We start from the raw sequence: 19,004 nt of genomic DNA, 5'->3' as shown, positions 1-19,004 counted from the left end.
TCCAGCTCCAGGGAATCCAATGCCCTATTCTTACCTCCTTTGATACCAGGCATGCATGTAGTATACATACATACATACAGATAAATCACTGACACATGCCAAATTAAATAAGTAAATTTACGTTTCTGAGGGGTGGGTGTGGGAGCATAAACCTTAAAGACTTATAAGAGGGTGTGTGTCAGATTGATCTGAGTATGAGACCAGTCTGTCAAACTAAACACAACCAAACTACGAAGGTAGTTAAGGATGAAATGTTTACTATGCAAAATGAGGACCTGAGCTTCCATTTCCAGAACCCACAAAAGAGACAGGCACTGCAGTGCCGGTCTGCAGCCTAAATGCCAGAAGGCAGAGTCAGAAGGATACTATTCTTTAAACAAAATCTCACTCGTTTTATTTTACCAATGAAGACTTAGGAGCCAGATGCTAGGGTGAAAGCCTGCCAGCTCAGAGAGGCAGAACAAGCTGACCCTCCTTAGCTGACCCAGTTCAAACCGAGTGCCCCTCGCTTCTATTTCCTTTGCATCTCTGACTCTTACTCTCTATGGTTTTTTCCCTATGTTCACTTCCTGTCACCTGGTTGCTTGATCTGTTGATCTGTTTACAATATTCAAGCAGAAAACTCTTGGATTAAAGACATGTGCAAAGGCAGAGACACACAACTAAAAACAGGTTTTTCCAGTAAATAACACACTCTCCGGGTTCACAGTGTGATCAAATGTCCTACAACAGGAGGATCCCTGGAAGCTCACTGGCAAATCAGTCTAACTAAAATTCCCTACTTGACGTGCAGTGAGACCCTGTACCAAAAAAAAAATAAAAATAAAAATAAAAAAAAAAAAGGAAAGAAAAAGAAACTGAAGATAGACATCCCAGTATCAACCAACCCTTTGCCTCCAAGTGCCTTTGCATCCATGCACATACACACAGAAACAGAAAAAAAAAAAAATCAATTCTCATTATTTCTCCTTATTCGTAGACACTATATATGTGAATTTGCTCATCTGCTAAAATTCCAACTCCACTAACAGGACTTGCTAAGCTTTTCCAGTCATTTTATAAACAGATGAAGAACAGTGAAAGTTCTGAGCAGCCCATTAGGTGTACTCCCAGCTGAGGTACAACAAGGTGGTGTAGCCTTCTGGCCACACTGTCATTTCATAGTGCAGTTACTGCCACAAAATCCAACAATTTTTTGCTAGTTATTTAAAATGTCATCACACACACACACACACACACACACCAATCACTCAGGAATGTTGGCAGGCAGACCAGTCCAGTCTGGTCTACAGTGAGAACCTGTCTCAAAAATCAACAAACAAAAAGTAAATAAACAAAAGTACAAGGCTGCCCAGTAATAATGCTTAATGCTGTCGAGTATCCCTAAGCAGGCTGTGATTGCCCTTACAAGAAAATATATGTTCCATAAACTTCATTCAAGAAAGCATTACTGTCGCAGGGCGTGGTGGCGCACACCTTTGATCCAGCACTCGGGAGGCAGAGGCAGGTGGATTTCTGAGTTTGAGGCCAGCCTGGTCTACAAAGTGAGTTCCAGGACAGCCAGGGCTATACAGAGAAACTCTGTCTCGAAAAACCAAAAAAAAAAAAAAATCTTTAAAAAAAAAAAAAAGAAGAAAGCATTACTGTCTACCAAGAGCTAAATACTAATGAATTAACAATATCTAAAAAATAAAGTGGTTTTAGAGGGGAAACATGTTATATGTTGAGGAAGATATGATTAGAAGCTTAGATTCATCTGAATTTTCTTTACAACAAAGGTCATGTGTGGTATTGCACACCTTTAATCCCAACACCAGGAAGGCAGAGGCAAGTGGTCTACAAAGTGAGTTAAAATGAGAAACCCTGTCTTGAAAAACCAAAAACTAATTAAATACATAAATAAAATAAATTTTAAAAATATTTGTATCACACAGGATTGAAACCCAACCTAGCAGGGTGTGGTGTATACGCAAGAATATGCCTTTAACTCCAGCATTTCTGATTCAGAGGTATAAGAATTTGTGAGTCTGAGGGGAGTGAGGTCTACATATCAAGTTCTAGGCCAGTTGGTGATACACAGACTCCTATCACAAAGGAGGAAAAAAAAACCCTCACTCTACATGTTATTCTTTGTTCTTTCTAAAACTCAAGATATAATTTTAATTTACAAAACTCTATTTAAAACGATTTATTTATTGTTATAATTTTGAACCTTGTTAGTCTAGATTGAATCAGAATGTCCCACTCCCAATTAGTTGTTTTCAGATAGGAACTCACTATGTAACCCTGGCTGTCCTGCAACTTCCTGTGTAGACCTGGTTAGCTTTGAACTCAAAGATCTACCTATCTCTGATTATTACTGAGTACTGAGATTAAGGTGTACACTACCACATTCTGCTGATTTTTTTTTTTCTTTTGATAATAAACTTTTGGTCTCTGTGTCAAAAGGGTTAATTTTACATGCTCACTTTTTAACTATTTTATTTTTGGCTTTTTGAGGCAGGGTCTCTACATAGCCCAGGCTGTCCTGAAACTAGCTCTATAGAACAGCCTGGCCTCAAACTCAGACAGAGACTCACCTGCTCCTGCTTCACAGTGCTAGGACTAAAGGTGTGCGCCACCACACCTGGCCACACTTTCTAGCCCAATTTTGATCTTGGGTGAACAGTTCCTACATTGTTAATATTTTATTTTATAATCTTTCCTAATTTTCTGTGTGCAAAGAGATGTATAAAATATACTTAATAGATACATTTTTCCCAACTAGACTGATTTGTTATTTGTTCACTTACACAGTGTAATTTTCTTTGATTAAAGACATTTTTGAGATAGGGTGCAACTATGTAGCTTGCCTCTGCTATAATGACTTACTGGGATTGAAGGTGCGGCCACCATGCCACAGCTCATCCTCTGCTATTGTGATCTAGTCTTGTAACTTTAGGAAAGTGCTAAATCACATAACAGGATATCAATAAGTGATACTGACCACCAAAAGCCACTTATTTTGACCTAAAACCTTTCTAATTTATTGGCAAGAATAAATTTTATCTTACTAATTGTGTTTTGGCTCTTATTATCATACATATAATCATCAGTTCCCAGAACAATATTACTTTTACTACTCAAATTAAAAAAAAGTGTGTGGTGGCACACATCTTTAACCCTGGAGTTTGGGAAACAGGGACAGGTATATCTCTGAGTTCCAGACCATTCTGGTCTATATACCCTACTCGAGGTCAGTCAAAGCTACATTAGTGAAACCCTGTCTCAAAAAAATAGTACTACTACTAAAAAAAAAAAAAAACCATAGTAATAATAAAAAATAAAAGAAATTAAAAGTCAGCAATAATGAAATATTAAAACATTTTTTTCAGCCAGGCATGGCACCATATGCACTTGGTAGAAGCAAAAGGATTAGGATGAAGGTCACCTTCACTACACAGTAAGTTCATTATCAGACTCAGCTATAAGAATCCCCATCTCAGAAAAACAAAAGAAAAAAAGAATCCAACTTCCTTTACTACTTTAACAAAATAGTAAGCCCATTAAAAAATGGGGCTCAGAACTGAACAAAGAATTCTCACCTGAGGAATACCGAATGGCAGAGAAACACCTGAAAAAATGTTCAACATCCTTAGTCATCAGGGAAATGCAAATCAAAACAACCCTGAGATTCCACCTCACACCAGTCAGAATGGCTAAGATCAAAAATTCAGGTGACAGCAGATGCTGGCGAGGATGTGGAGAAAGAGGAACACTCCTCCATTGTTGGTGGGATTGCAAGCTTGTACAACCACTCTGGAAATCAGTCTGGCGGTTCCTCAGAAAATTGGACATAGTACTACCGGAGGATCCAGCAATACCTCTCCTGGGCATATATCCAGAAGATGTCCCAACCGGTAAAAAGGACACATGCTCCACTATGTTCATAGCAGCCCTATTTATAATAGCCAGAAGCCAGATGTCCCTCAACAGAGAAATGGATACAGAAATTATGGTACATTTACACAATGGAGTACTACTCAGCTATTAAAAAGAATGAATTTATGAAATTCCTAGCCAAATGGATGGACCTGGAGGGCATCATCTTGAGTGAAATAACACAATCACAAAAGAACTCACACAATATGTATTCACTGATAAGTGGATATTAGCCCAAAACTTAGGATACCCAAGATATAAGATACAATTTGCTAAACGCATGAAACTCAAGAAGAATGAAGACCAAAGTGTGGACACTGTGCACCTTCTTAGAATTGGGAACAAAACACCCAGGGAAGGAGTTACAGAGACAAAGTTCGTAGCTGTGATGAAAGGATGGACCATTTAGAGACTGCCGTATCCAGGGATCCATCCCATAATCAGCTTCTAAACGCTGACACCATTGCATACACTAGCAAGATTTTGCTGAAAGGACCCAAATATAGCTGTCTCTTGTGAGACGATGCCGGGGCCTAGCAAACACAGGAGTGGATGTTCACAGTCAGCTATTGGATGTATCACAGGGCTCCCAATGGAGAAGCTAGAGAAAGTACCCAAGGAGCTAAAGGGATCTGCAACCCTATTGTTGGAACAACATGATGTACTAACCAGAACCCCGGAGCTCTTGTCTCTAGCTGCATATGTATCGAAAGATGGCCTAGTCGGCCATCAATGGAAAGAGAGGCCCATTGGACTTGCAAACTTTATATGCCCCAATATAGGGGAATGCCAGGGCCAAAAGAATGGGAATGGGTGGGTAGGGAAGTGGGGGGCGCTATGGGGGACTTTTGGGATAGCATTGGAAATGTAATTGAGGAAAATATGTAATAAAAATATTAAAAAAAAAAAACAAAAAAAACAAAATAGTAAGCAAGACAGTGGTAGCACATGGGGGCAGAGGCAGTCTAATCTCTGAGTTTGAAGTCAGATAGGTCTACAGAGTGAGTTCCAGGATAGCCAAGGCTATACAGAGAAACCCTGGCTTGAAAAACCAAAGAATATATTGAAAATATCAATAGATACATCATTCACCTTAAAAAACTAAGTCAGGGTCTGATAATGCAGCTTATCAGTTGATAGAGTATCTGCTTGCCAAGCATGCACTAATTCCTGAGTTCTTTTCCCAGCATGAAATAAAACCAAGCAAGGTATCACATGCCTAGGATTTTGGCACTCAGGAAGCAGAGGCAGAAGAAAGTAAAGTTCAAGGTTATAAGACAGCAAATAGGGTAAAGGTGCTTGCTGAGCAAAAGCCTAGTGAGTCCAGGAACCTACATATAAACGAAGGAGAGAACTGAATCTAGAACATTGTCTTTCACCTTCCACATGAACCACAGCACATGTGCCCATATCCAGACAGACAGACACACAAGACACACCCACACAATTTTTTAAAAGGCCATAAGTTCAAAGTCATCATTCTAAGCTTAATAGCCAGTTAAGCCGGGCGTGGTGGCGCACGCCTTTAATCCCAGCACTCGGGAGGCAGAGGCAAGCGGATTTCTGAGTTCGAGGCCAGCCTGGTCTACAAAGTGAGTTCCAGGACAGCCAAGGCTACACAGAGAAACCCTGTCTCGAAAAACCAAAAAAAAAAAAAAAAAAAAAAAAAGCCAGTTAAAGGCTAACCAGGTCTACATGGAGAATTTGCCTCAAATGGGGTACATGTTGGGGTTAAGGGCTAGGGATATTACTGAGTGATTAAGAGTGACAGCTTCTCTTCCAGAGAACCTGGATTAAGTTCCCAGTACCCACATGGTGGCTCACAACCACCTATAATCCAGTTCCAAGGGATTTGATACCCACTTCTGTCCTCTATGAGCATCAGGCATGCCCATGGTTCAGATATACATACAGCAAAAACACTCATATACATAAAATAATATTTTTTAAAGGAACAAAGCCGGCTGTGGTGGCGCATGCCTTTAATCCCAGCAGAGGCAGGTGGATTTCTGAGTTCGAGGCCAGCCTGGTCCAGGACAGCCAGGGCTATACAGAGAAACCCTGTCTCGAAAAACAAAAAACAAAACAAAACAAAACAAACAAACAACCCCCCCCCCCAAAAAAGAACAAAGATATGAAAAAGCAAAGCAAGTGAAACCAAGGCTTCATTTTTATTGGTGAGAAATTGGCCTCAAACACTTGCTTGTCTGCCAATACTGGCATTGGAGCCAGGGCTGCCATGTGTAGCTGTTTCAGTTGCTTAAAGCATCACTAAACAACAAAGACATCAGCTCTTTCACAAGTTAAAAGATAATGGCTACACAGATGAACAGATATAGATGAAGATGTATGTACTGTGTATGACACCCAGAAGTTATTAAATATCTTACTCAATTTTTCTCCACTTCATTTAAAAAACAAAAAAACAAAACAGAATCTCTAGAGCTGAAGAGATGGCTTGGCGGTTAAGAGCACTGACTGCTCTTCCAGAGGTCTTGAGTTCAAATCCCACAACCACATGGTGGTTCACAATCATCTGTAATGGGATCTGATGCCCTCTTCTTGTATGTCTGAAGAGAGCAATGGTGTACTCATATACATAAAATAAATACATAAACTTTAAAAAAAAAAAAAAAAAGAACAGTCTCTCACTGAACCTGAAGCAAGCCAATTCTGCTAAGCCTTGTCTGGTTGAGTGTCTGGTAAACCCTGGGGATCTTCGTGTTTCTACCTCCTCGGTATCTGTTGGGATTATTGGTGTCTACCACACTGGCTTTCACACAGATCTGACCCTCATGTTTTATCTACTAAGCCATCTGCCTATGACACAGGTCTAGATTCTTGAATCTAAACACCAACCTCTTCTTATCTCTTCATCTTTATCTTAGATCAAATGCAGTATGTAAGCTCTGTTAGGGTTTAAGTAGCTGTTGATTCAGTGAGAGTATGTTTTTGTCACTTTCTGTTATTATAAACCCCGTAAGTGAGAAACACAACTACTTCAGTCTTAGGCTTCAGTATGTTTCCGAAGCTCAACAATGAACAAGGATGCCATCAGAAATGTCCTCAGTGACCTCGAGGTAAAGTCAAGTTTGGACTGGTTAACAATAGACTGGGAGCCAGTTCTTCTGAACACCCCAGAATATAAGATAATTTCATGTCTTATGGGATGTTGGTTTATAAAAAGAGGAAAGGGTAGCATACGTTACTTTAAGAGACCGACTGGGAGCCAGAGAGATGGTTCAACAGGTCAAGAACTTGCCGTGAAAACACAAAGACCTGGGTTTGATTCCCAGCTCCCGTGTAAATGTGTATGGGCATGATGTTTTGCCTGTAATCCCACACTTGGGGAAAAAAAGAACAAGCTAGCTAGCTAGACTAGCCAAATCAGAGTTCTGGATCAGTAAGAGATCCCGAGTCTATATTTATATGGTGGAGAACAACTGAAGAAGATATCCAACATCAACCTCTAGCCTCCACAGAATGTGCACACAAGTGCACACACTCTGTTGCCGCCACTACCACCATTCAACACAGAGAAACTGAATAAAGGGGTCTGAGACATTGAGAACTCTAGAACTATTTGCCACAAATATTGTTACCCATAAAGATGCTAATTTATTCAGGCAGCACTAACTACCTAAAACCAAGGACTACATGATTTTGCAAGAAAGGGAATGTTATAAAGTGTGTCTGTGTGCACTATTTTAGAGATGAATATTGCAAAGTTACCATCCCTGTCTAGGTTATTACCAACACCTGTAATAATGTCTGTATTCTTTGTAGATCTTAAATGATGGAAGAAAACCTGCCTTATCAATCAAACATCTACTTTTGAAATTGGTTTAAAATGACTACTTTTAATATCATTAAGATTCACATTCTCCTTTAAGAACTAAGGTCACCAGGTATATTTAGTTTCCATTTTTAAAAATAATGTTCCTTTACTTCCTCTTTCTCCAGTTCCTGCCCTCATTCTCTCTTGCTCCCTTTCAGTTAAAAACTTCTTAAAAGCATACTCTATACTCACCATCCCCATCCTCACCTTGCATCACTCCTCAAATCAATGCAATATGGCTTCAGTCACTATGAACTGCTCCTGCCAAGGTCAACAATAATCTCTATGTCAGTAAGAGGGAAAGATAACTCAGAATCCTTATCTTGCTTGACCGATTAGCAGTACTTGACACAGCTGGCTACTCCTTGCTCCAGAAGTATCTTCCCTTCACAATCTGTAGCCCTGCTCTGCTTTCATTTTCCATCCTTCTAATGTTGTCCTTTCCTCCACTGGTTATTTGGACTGGTGATTCTGAGGCTAGCCACAGGTCTTGTAGCCTCCATTCTTATCTCATACACCTCCCCCCGAAGAGCTTATCTATTAATATGTCTTAGAATATATTGTATATGTATGTTTTATACTGACGATTCACCAGATCTTGCTTCTAGACTCTATGTCTGAATCTAACTTCTACATGGACAGCTCCATTTGGAATTTATGCCCAAGGATCTCAAGCTAAGTATACATAAAGCTTAACTCCTATTTTCCACAGCATCCCTAAGCCTTTTCTTCCTTCTCGTCCTCTAGGTTTTCTATTTTATTAAGTGGTATTATTAATAACCCAGGAGCCCACCCCCAAGCCCACCAATCCTTGATGCCTCCCTTGCCATGACTATCCAACTGGATGGATTCTAGCAGGAGACATCTCTTCTGTCTTTCTACCTCTTTACATCTCCACTAATACCATCCATGCCCAAACCCCAGTTTTCTTGCCTAAATTACTAACAAGTATTTATCCTAAATCATTCTTTTGCTTTTTAATTTCACTCTCCACACCAAAAGCAGGGCAAGCTTTCAAAAATGCCAATCCAGGGGCTGAAGAAAGTTAAGAGGACCTGCTATACTTAGAGAGGACCTAGGTTTGGTTCCCAGCACTCACATAATAGCTAACAACTGTGGATAACTCCAGTTCCGAAGATTCTGACACCCACTTCTGGCCTCTATAGGCAGTGTATACATATGGTACGCATAAAATAAAAATCAATCTTTCTAACTGTCAGAGCTAGAGTGATAACAGTGGTTAAGAGCACTGGCTCTGCCAGACAGTGGTAGCGCACGCCTTTAGTCCCAGCACTTGGGAGGCAGAGGCATGGGGATTTCTGAGTTCCAGGCCAGCCTGGTCTACAGAGTGAGTTTTAGGACAGCCAGGGCTATACAGAGAAACCCTGTCTCAAAAACAAAACAAAACAAAACAAAACAAAACAAAACAAAACAAAACGCACTGGCTGCTTTTGCATCAGACCCAGGTTTTTGGTTCCCAGCACCCACATGATGGCTCAAAAACATCTGTAACTCCAGGTTACAGCAGATCTAACACCCTCTTAGCTCCACAAGTGATTAGCATACAGGTAGCAAACAGATTTACATGCAGGTAAAACACTCATACGCATAAAGTATAAATAAAAAAAAAATCTAAATGCCCATCTAGGCTGTGAGGAGCAGCGCAGTAGTACAGCCTAACATGTCTGCGCACCACTAAAGCAATCAGGGTATCACATTTGCCTTCTTAAAATCCCTCAATGGCTAAATACAGTCTTGGAAATAGTCTTTAAAGCTTTCTCTATTACATACATACCTATTATTTAGAACCTGTGCTGTCAGAGACCCTTCTTGAACTTGTTTTTGGTCTCTCTCTCTCAAACACACACACGGTTTTCCTTTTCTGTTTTTTTTTTTTTTATTTTATTTTATTTATTTATTTTTTTTTTTTTTTGAGACAGGGTCTCATGTAGCCCAAGCTGGCCTCAACCGCTCTATATAGTCCCGGACTCCTGATTGTTGGGATAAGGGTATGCCACCAAGCCAGCTAAATATTATTTTATAAAGGTGGCTTCTTCAATTAGGATACAGCTCCTAACAATAGTCATTCATTTAAAAGGTATCTATCTGTTTTTCACTTCCAATGTGTACAAAGAATTGTGAACAACAGTGTGCGTGTGTGTGTGCGTGAGTACTTGTCTGTAATTCCAGTTCTCAGGAAGAGAAAACACAAGGACCTGGAGTTCAGGGTCAGCCTTAGCTACTCACCAAGTTTAATACCAAACTGGGCTACTAGAGTCACTGTCTCAAAAAGCCAAGATAAACAATAATAAAACTTTTTAAACCTACCTTTTCTAGTTTCTTATATTCTAGTAATATTTCATATTTTCCAATCCCATGGCATCCTGTATTTCTCCTCATTAAAATAAAAAGTCACTGAGACCAAGAACCACAGCTATGCTGCTCACCATCGTATGTACAGCACTGAGCACAGTGCTTCATCCTAAAGGACACTTCTGAGCACTACACTCAATGTCAACCTTTTACATGGGTTATTTGGAGAATGAAAGAAATAAAACCACAACTCACTGAGAAGACTACTATACACTTAAACAGAAAAACTAACTCTAAACTAACTCTTTAGAAAGAATATCCCATTAAGTTATCAATATTTTACTCAGGTATCTAGAGAATAAATGGAAAATAGTGAAGTATTTGTCCCATCTTTCCAGTACTAACTGTATTTCCAATCAAATAGCTCTAGTTCACAAGTGAGTTTTCTCATAATTCCATACACTAAGTCAGGAAGAAACTGCAGAAAGGATTTACAATCACACTACTGAAAATTCCAATGAAATGATTTAGTCATACAAAGACCATCAATGAGTCAGTAACTAGAGAAATACTAGAAAGATACAAGACTGACAAGAGAAGCCAACAGTGAGGACCAGACTGCCCCCACCTAAATCCATTGATCAAGCTCAGCATCAGAACTGTGGGACAACCAGGCACTCACGATGGGTGCAAATAAAGATCTTGTATAATGTAACACCTATACTCTATACACTTGTCAACATCAACTAATCTTCAGTCTAGTGCTTTGGAGTTAATTTTTAATTTATAAAAAGAAAATAGAAGACTCAACAAATAAAATGGCACAATTATCAAGATAGAAGCAGAGTCAGAATGTCTGATATTCGAAAGAATGACAGATTTTTCATCCAACTCAGGGCATAATGTAGAGGAAAAAAAGGAAACAAGAAACACAGATATAGATCAGGAGTTCTCAAAGACGGTGGCTCTCTCTTCCCTCCAGAACTTATGGTGCTGTAGCTCACAATGTCTAAAAACATTTCTGGCTCTCAAAACAGGGAGAGCACTACTGGCACCATTGTTAGAGACATCAGTAACCACCCTGCAATGTATAGGGAAAAAAAATCCCGTAACAAGTCCCAAAGGTTTACAGTGCTCAGACTCAGAAACCCTAACCTACACAATTAAAAATCTTCTATTTACGCCGGGCGGTGGTGGCGCACACCTTTAATCCCAGCACTTGGGAGGCAGAGGCAGGTGGATTTCTGAGTTCGAGGCCAGCCAGGTCTACAAAGTGAGTTCCAAGACAGCCAGGGCTACACAGAGAAACCCTGTCTCAAAAAAAAAAAAAAAAATCTTCTATTTATCCCATGTTGGATCTTAATTTGAACAAACCAACAAAATATTACTGAGACAATTGGAGGATTTAATAAGGAATTCCTCTGAATTCTGATAACAGGAGACAAGAGGGAACTCTAAGGAGACTAAGCATTAGATAATACAAAGACTTAAGCCTTTATAATGTACTCAGTCTAAAAAAGATCTTGACTCAGCATGGTGGTGCATGCCTTTTAGGTAAACAGAGGCAGACAGATCTCTGTAAGCTGGAGACCAGCCTAGTTTAGTTTACATAGCAAGTTCTAGCTGCCAGTGCTACATACTGAGGCTGCGGTTTGATTTGTTTGTTTTGTTTTTGTTTTTTTTTTTTTGGTTTTTGTTTTTTTGGTTTTTCAAGACGGGGTTTCTCTGTACAGCTCTGGCTGTCCTGGAACTCACTTTGTATACCAGGCTGGCCTCAAACTTAGAAATCTGCCTGCCTCTGCCTCCCGAGTGCTGGGATTAAAGGTGTGCGCCACCACACCCGGCTCTGCGTTTTATTTTTTAAGACATGAAAGGTCACTCCCACCCCCGTTCTTTTCTTTCTTTTTAAAACTAGGTAACTGAGGCTCTAGAGATGGCTCAGCAGTTAAGGTACTTGTTGCAAAGACCAAGACATCTGAGAGAGCCTGACAACCACAGGCTGTCCTCTGACTTCCATATGCACACGGTGGCATACTTGTACCCCACCCACCCCTGCTACTCACACACAGCAAATGATAAAATGTAATAGAAAAAAATGCTTTTAAGAAAACCAACTAAGAACCTAATTAAGAATGTAGAACACTGGAGAGGAGGATGTAGCTTTGCAGACTACTTAACTAGCACGCACAAGGCCTTGGGGCTTGATTCCAGTACAAAAAAGGGGGAAAAAACCCAAAACATATAGGGGACTTTCGGGATAACATTTGAAATGTAAATGAAGAAAATATCTAATAAAAAAAAAAAAAAAACCATGAGTGAAGGACAGAAGATGTAAGATTTGCTTTAAAATATTTAAAATTATGTTCATATTTTCTCTACTTAATGCTTAAATCTTTCACCATACATTTTTTTAATACAATACCCTGAACACCAACTAGCTCCCAGAAGTTGTCCTCCCGTCTCCTGACCTCCATATGCACACTGAGCCATGTACATGTGCAGCAGGCCCACACTCCCATCATATATAATAATAAATTTAATAACATTTTCCAAATCTAAAATATGAATGAAAACATGCAGAAGGATATACAATGTTTATCATCTAGTAAAGCAATTACCTTAGGTGTAAGAATGATAACTCTTGAATCTTACACAACCAATCTTTATAGTGGTTCTACAACTTGCAAGGCACTGTCCTAGGTGCTGCAGAGCATTAAGAAGACAAACATCACCAAATCACATGAGTGATTTGCATGTATGGCTCATGGAGACTGAATTTTGAGATGTGCTTTGAAAGTATTCCATTTAAAGGTGAGAGAGAAGTTAAGGACATTGGGATAAACTCCATGAAGTTAAGAATAAAGGGCATGCAAAGCCCCATTTCATTTCCTCCTTCTGTATTCCCAGCTGGCTTTGAATTCCAGTACCATCTGGATGGCCTTGAACTCCCGATCTCCTGCCTCTGCCACCAGTGCTAGGGACTGCAGGTGTTTGTATTACGATGCCCAGTTTATGCAGTGCTAGGAATATAATCCAGGGCTTTGGGGATACTAAGCAAGCACTCAACCAATGAGCTCTATAGCCATGGGCAAGGCTCTTCTTGATCTGCTGTACACCCAGACCTCAAGCTTCACCCTTCTGTTACTTTCTATCTTTCAGCAAGAATCAAAAGCACTACATGTTCAAAACACTGGAAGTTCATTTCAGATGAGGCAGAAAAACAAAAGCAGTATTTGTTCCTAGTGAGTACTTGTATTAAGACAGTCTGGTATGCACATTCTTCTTTTTAAAAGCCAAAGCTGAGGGTGTAGCTGAATGGTAGAGCACTTGACTAGCACACCCAAGGCACCAAGTTCAATCCCAAGCACAACAACAAGTCAACTATATAACTCATATGTTTCTCTCCATGCCCAGTTAAAAGTCAGACTGAGCCGGGCATGGTGGCGCACGCCTTTAATCCCAGCACTCGGGAGGCAGAGGCAGGCGGATTTCTGAGTTTGAGGCCACCCTGGTCTACAAAGTGAGTTCCAGGACAGCCAGGGCTACACAGAAAAACCCTGTCTCGAAAAACCAAAAAAAAAAAAAAAAAAAAAAGTCAGACTGAGGTCATAGTTTAGCTTGAAGGAACTGGGCAACTGGAGAAAATAATCCTCATAAGCTGATGTAATTTTGGTATAAGACAGCAAAATCACTTATTCTACCGTCCTATGAGTGTCTCCTGTGCAGACCCTGCTTCTCTTAAACACGGAATTACAATAATATACAATTACCTTTTGGAATCTTATACATTACCCGAGCTTGAATATCATAAGATTCTTAGTGAATTTAAGGTAGATAAGGTCAAACAGTCACAATAGATGATCTATTCCTACTTATTTATTTTTGATACAGGGTCTCACTATGTAGCCCAGGCTGGCTTCAAACTCTCCCATCCTCTGGCTTCTGTTGACCAAATACTGGATGGAAGCACAGGTTCCCATGCCCAACTTCTATGTTCATACAACCCTGTCATCCTCTTACTGTTCTGTGGAATGCAACATCTTCAAAACAGATTGTCAAAAGGCATGGCTCTCACAGGAGCAGCCATCACAAAACTTTCTTTTTAAAACCTCAGCCAAATTCCAAGGCTATTATTTTCAAGTAAATGGTAATAATAATGAAATGTAGCAAATTCATCATGCGGCAAAATTATCCTTAGGAGATGGTAATGTTTGAATCAACTCCTGAAATATACCAACAGATTCTCCAAGGATCAAGTCTCTAGAGGCCTATGGAGTCCACATGAACTCACAACATCAGTTAGGATGTCATGATGAGACTTCCATCTTTTATGTACTGAGAACCCACTTCTGGAAACAGACAGCTATCTCTGGCCCCTGCATATTTTGCTGGTCCTACCTAAGAAATTAACTGGTCGATATTTACATGCATTTAAACATCAGTCCTTGAAGAATTTTCTTTTATACTGCCTCCCCATGAAAATCTTAGTTTAAAAAAAAAATTAAAACAAAGCTCTGTGCAACAATAAATATTGAATGCTGGTCAAAGAAAACTAAGGCATACATCTGAGAAATAAATCTAGTGCCAACCTACTACAACTTCAAATGCCTAGTCTTATCTTTACTCTTCTTTTGGTAATCTATGGTCAATTTAAAACCTGGCTTTCAGGGCTGACTCTTAGGGGATCTTTGGAGTATGAATGGGCTAGTCCTTGGCTGTTGGAATTACGATAGGCATTAGCTGGTTAAAGCCCAAGACCTGCTCTCGTAAAGCCTAAATGAAAGATGTGACACAGTGCTTACCTGTGGAGTCATTGTAGAGGGATCTGGTTCAGGAGCAGCTTGCTTCTGTTCAGCAGTCTTGTTCTTGGCCCCACTCTCCAAAGGCTCTTGCTGGATAGCTGTTTTATTCCCAGAAGGGATGGACGGTGGTGGTGGTAGCTGGGGTTTAGAAGGGCCCTGGGAGGAGCGGGAAGGAGATGCCTGAGAAGGGGGTAAGTAGGGCTGGGAATGGCTCAAATATGATTGTGAGGAGGAAGAGGAAGAATAAGAAGGAGTGGGCGCCAGGTAGGACTGGGAAGGTGGAGACTGTGAAGGGGACGGCTGAGCAGGTGGCAGGTAGGGCTGAGCGGAGGAAGGGGGATAGTACGAGGGTGGTGGCTGAGGTGGAGGCATGTACGACTGGGATGGGGGCATGTAGGATCCTGGAGGTACAGGGGGAGATTCAGGAGGGGACTCCAGCTCCATTGGAACCAAACCCGGAGGCCCATCTCGTTGGTGGTGGATCATCTGGTGTTTGTACTGCTGCTGCTTCTGATAACTGAGGGCTGGTCCAGGTGGCGGGGGCATCGGTGGCGGAGGCGGCTGCCAGTCTCCGTAGCCGCCCCCGGGCATCACCGGCGGGGGCGGCAGCGGGGGCGGAGGAAGATGGTGGGGTTGGAGCACGCACTGCATTTGCTTCTGGTGCATCTGCTGCAGCTGCTGGAGCTGCGCCAAGTGTTGCTCTCGGAAGCTCATGAAGCCTGAAGAGGAAGGGGCCGCGGGAGCCGTCGAACTGGAGTACCCGGGCCCCGGCGAGGCCTCGGGAAGCGCCACCGGTGGTGGCGGCGGCGGCACTGGCGGCGGCGGATAGTGGCTGCTCCCGCCATACCGGCCCCAATTCGGATACATATCGGAAACGAAGGCGCGGGGCTCGTCCCGGCGCCGTTACTCGTCGCAACCGACCTCCAGGAGCCGCGGCGGTGACGGCGACAGCCGGAACTCGCGGTGCCTTACAGGCCGCGGAGCGTGTGAACGGAGCGCGCCAGTGCGCCGGCGCTACGGAGCTGGGCCCGCGGTCGGGAAGGCGGGGACCGTGCTGAGGCAACTACGCATGCGCAGTACCATCGAGCGGAGAACAAAGGCCAGATAGAGGGGACCTTGGCGCAGGTACTCGCTGTTGCCGCCTTCCTTCAGGTTCGGAAAATGTAGGCGGTAATAGAATGTTGTCATAGAACCAAGAAAACCATCGAGTCTCACAGCCGAAAGGAGTGATAGAGATCCTAACGCCCTATGGATTTAGTTTTGAATGGGGGGGGGGGGGGGGTCCATTCACAGTAGCAACAAGAACATAAAACAAGTAATAACTCTACTAAGAAAAATCTAGACATTATATGAAGAAAACTGCAGAATCCTATCTGAGAATAAAAATTAAACTTGAACTCACGAAGAGGCTTACCATAGTCCTAAGTAAAAAAGAGGGAGCTTTGTAAAAATGACAGTTCTTCCAAGTTAAACTGATTTAACTCAGTCAACCCACAGCCCTGGAACTCGCTTTGTAGACCAGGCTGGCCTTGAACTCACAGAGATCTTCCTGCCTCTGCCTCCCAAGTACCATCAAACCCAGATTTTGGTTTTGTTTGTTTGTTTGTTTGTTTGTTTGTTTGGTTTTTCGAGACAGGGTTTCTCTTTATAGCTCTGGCTGTCCTGGAGCTCACTTTGTAGACCAGGCTGGCCTCGAACTCAGAAATCCGCCTGCCTCTGCCTCCCGAGTGCTGGGATTAAAGGCGTGCGCCACCACGCCCAAACCCAGATTTTTAACTCGGACGATGTCCCTGTTGGAGAATCCTTAAACCTAAGAAAAATCAGCCGGGCGTAGCACTCGGGAGGCAGAGGCAGGCGGATTTCTGAGTTCGAGGCCAGCCTGGTCTACAAAGTGAGCTCCAGGACAGCCAGAGCTATAAAGAGAAATCCTATCTCGAAAAACCAAAAAAAAAAAAAAAACCTAAGAAAAGTCAGAGAAGGGTAACTTAAAAGCTGATCTCCTGAACCCTAGCAGCAAAATATTAAAGACTTCCTTTGTTTTGGGTGATTACTGAACATCAGAAGTAGTACACTGAATTCTGAAAAAGGAAGGACAGAAGGAAGGACAGAAGGAAGGAAAGAAGGAAGGAAGGAAGGAAGGAAGGAAGGAAGGAAGGAAGGAAGGAAGGGGAGAGAGAAACTATGCTTAATTTGAAGACTCTTAACTGTATCAGCATGTCAATTTGAAGATGTGACCTTGCTTTTTTTTCCTAGCAACCAGATCATTACCTGTCTTGGGTAAATATGAGTAATAGAGGTGGGGCTAGGGTTTACTTCTTTCAGTGTTTTATTGAAGCAGCATAGAAATACATAAAACTGCATGTCATAAGTTGTATTAGTTAGGGTTTTTCTGCTGTGAACAGACACCATGACCAAGGCAACTCTTATAAAAAAACATTTAACTGGGGCTGGGTTACAGGTTCAGAGGCTTAGTCCGTTATCATCAAGGTGGGAACATGGCAACATTCAGGCAGGTATGGTATAGGAAGAGCTGAGAGTTCAACATCTTCATCTGAAGGCTGCTAGCAGAATACTGACTTCTAGGCAGCTAGAAAGAGGATCTTAAACACCTTCTCCAACAAGATCACACCTCCACCAACTGGGCCACACCTACTCCAACAGGACCACACCTTCTAATAGTGCCACTCCCTAGACCGAGCATATACGAACCATCACATAAGTATAAAACATAATGAGTTTTCACAACCCAAGCTTATTTGTCCCAGATCAAGAAAGAGCCATGTGTTACCTGATGGAACTTGTCCCAAAGGGAAACAATACACATCTACTCAGCACAGAGAGGGAGCCCACAAGAGACCAAAGTGTGGATACCACCAAAGTCCAATAAAATGAGTTTTACTAGAGTTACTTAACGAAATATGGTTAAGGAGTATCAAGAGCAGAAATGGCTCAAAGACACCTGTATCACCAAAGCCCACCCAGCATGGGTGACAGCTCCCCAAAGCTGGAAACCTAGAGCATACTGCACAGCCTGGAGAGTTTATGCCTCTTCCAGACATTTTAGCTGGTTTCTGCTTCTTTCAGGCTTCTTCTTTTGTCTAAGAGTCTTTTGTGGCCAGGCTTGTCTAGGCTTGTCTGAGAGTGACTCTAGGAAGTCTTCCTGTTTACTCTTGGGAGGGAGGAGCCTAGTGAACCTGGTCAGTTTCAGGGACTTCCTGAAGCTATTTTGTGTAGTTTACCTTCTGTCTGAAAGAGTTTCCTGAGAGATGGAATGTTTCAACCTCATCTGTTCAATGCCCAACAGCTTGGGGTGTACTTTAGTTGGTAGAGTGCTTATCTACTGGGTTCAGTTCCTCAGCATTACATAAAACTGGGTGTGGTGGCACACAACTGTAGTCCTTTCCCAGGAGTCTTGAAGTGGGATTAAAAGGATCAGAAGCCCTAGGTCGGTCATCCTCTGTTAAATGTCCAAGGAGAGCCTGGGAGCCTGGCCTGCCCTTTTTCTTTGCTTTTTGGCTGCCACAATGAACAGGTCTCCTATGCCACGTAGTTATAATTTTAACATTGGTATAAAATTTATAGATCGATACAGGTTTAAGGTTTTTATTGATGTGGATTTCTTACATTGATACAAAATTTGAAATTAATATTGTTCCTCTTAGATAGGCATTGTGCCTATGCAAATCATTTAGGAATACAAGGCTTTGACCCAGTCCTTCTAATAGCTGCTGTTACAAACTGTTTAGAATGATTAAGTAACACAAGTTAAGGGCCAGATAATAAACTCATGGTTATGTTAGATTCAGATCTAATTATAATAAAGTGTTTCCAAGTCCTCAAATACAAATGGCTAAGAGTAGTTGAGGTTAACAGTTCAGAGATATTTTACATAGTTAGTCTTCAAAAATATCAGAAATCCACAGAATCTGACATTTAATCATTTCATTATTTTTAGAAAATTTGACTAGAGACATGTCTGCTCCTGACAGCTCCCCCCTCATGGCTCCAAGAAGACATTGAGCAGCAGCTTAACCTTCAGGCAAGGTTACTTATCATGGCAAGGTAGGCCCTTGTCTATATAATCTGCAGACAAAATACTGTCCAAAATGGACAAACAGATATGGGATAGT

At 41.6% G+C, this 19,004-nt stretch overlaps 1 protein-coding gene across 4 annotated transcripts in view; it reads right to left on the bottom strand.

The window, feature by feature from the left end:
• Ylpm1 (YLP motif containing 1) overlaps positions 1-15,882 on the bottom strand; it is a 76,282-nt gene extending 60,400 nt beyond the window's left edge. For all 4 annotated transcript variants that reach the window (XR_015045244.1, XM_021178800.2, XM_029484466.2 and 1 more), the window contains exon 1: positions 14,875-15,882. Coding sequence is in view for 3 of the 4 variants with exons in the window: in XM_021178800.2 (XP_021034459.1) it covers positions 14,875-15,741 (867 nt within the window). In the remaining variant the exon portion in view is untranslated. The remainder of the gene's footprint in view (positions 1-14,874) is intronic.
• Between the last annotated feature and the right edge of the window lie 3,122 nt (positions 15,883-19,004).

Source organism: Mus caroli, unplaced genomic scaffold (assembly GCF_978045245.1).
Source record: "Mus caroli unplaced genomic scaffold, Mus_caroli_1 scaffold_14, whole genome shotgun sequence".
Taxonomy (NCBI): Eukaryota; Metazoa; Chordata; class Mammalia; order Rodentia; family Muridae; genus Mus; species Mus caroli.
The sequence above is the reverse complement of the archived record's forward strand: the minus strand, read 5'-3'. Positions and strand labels throughout refer to the sequence as shown.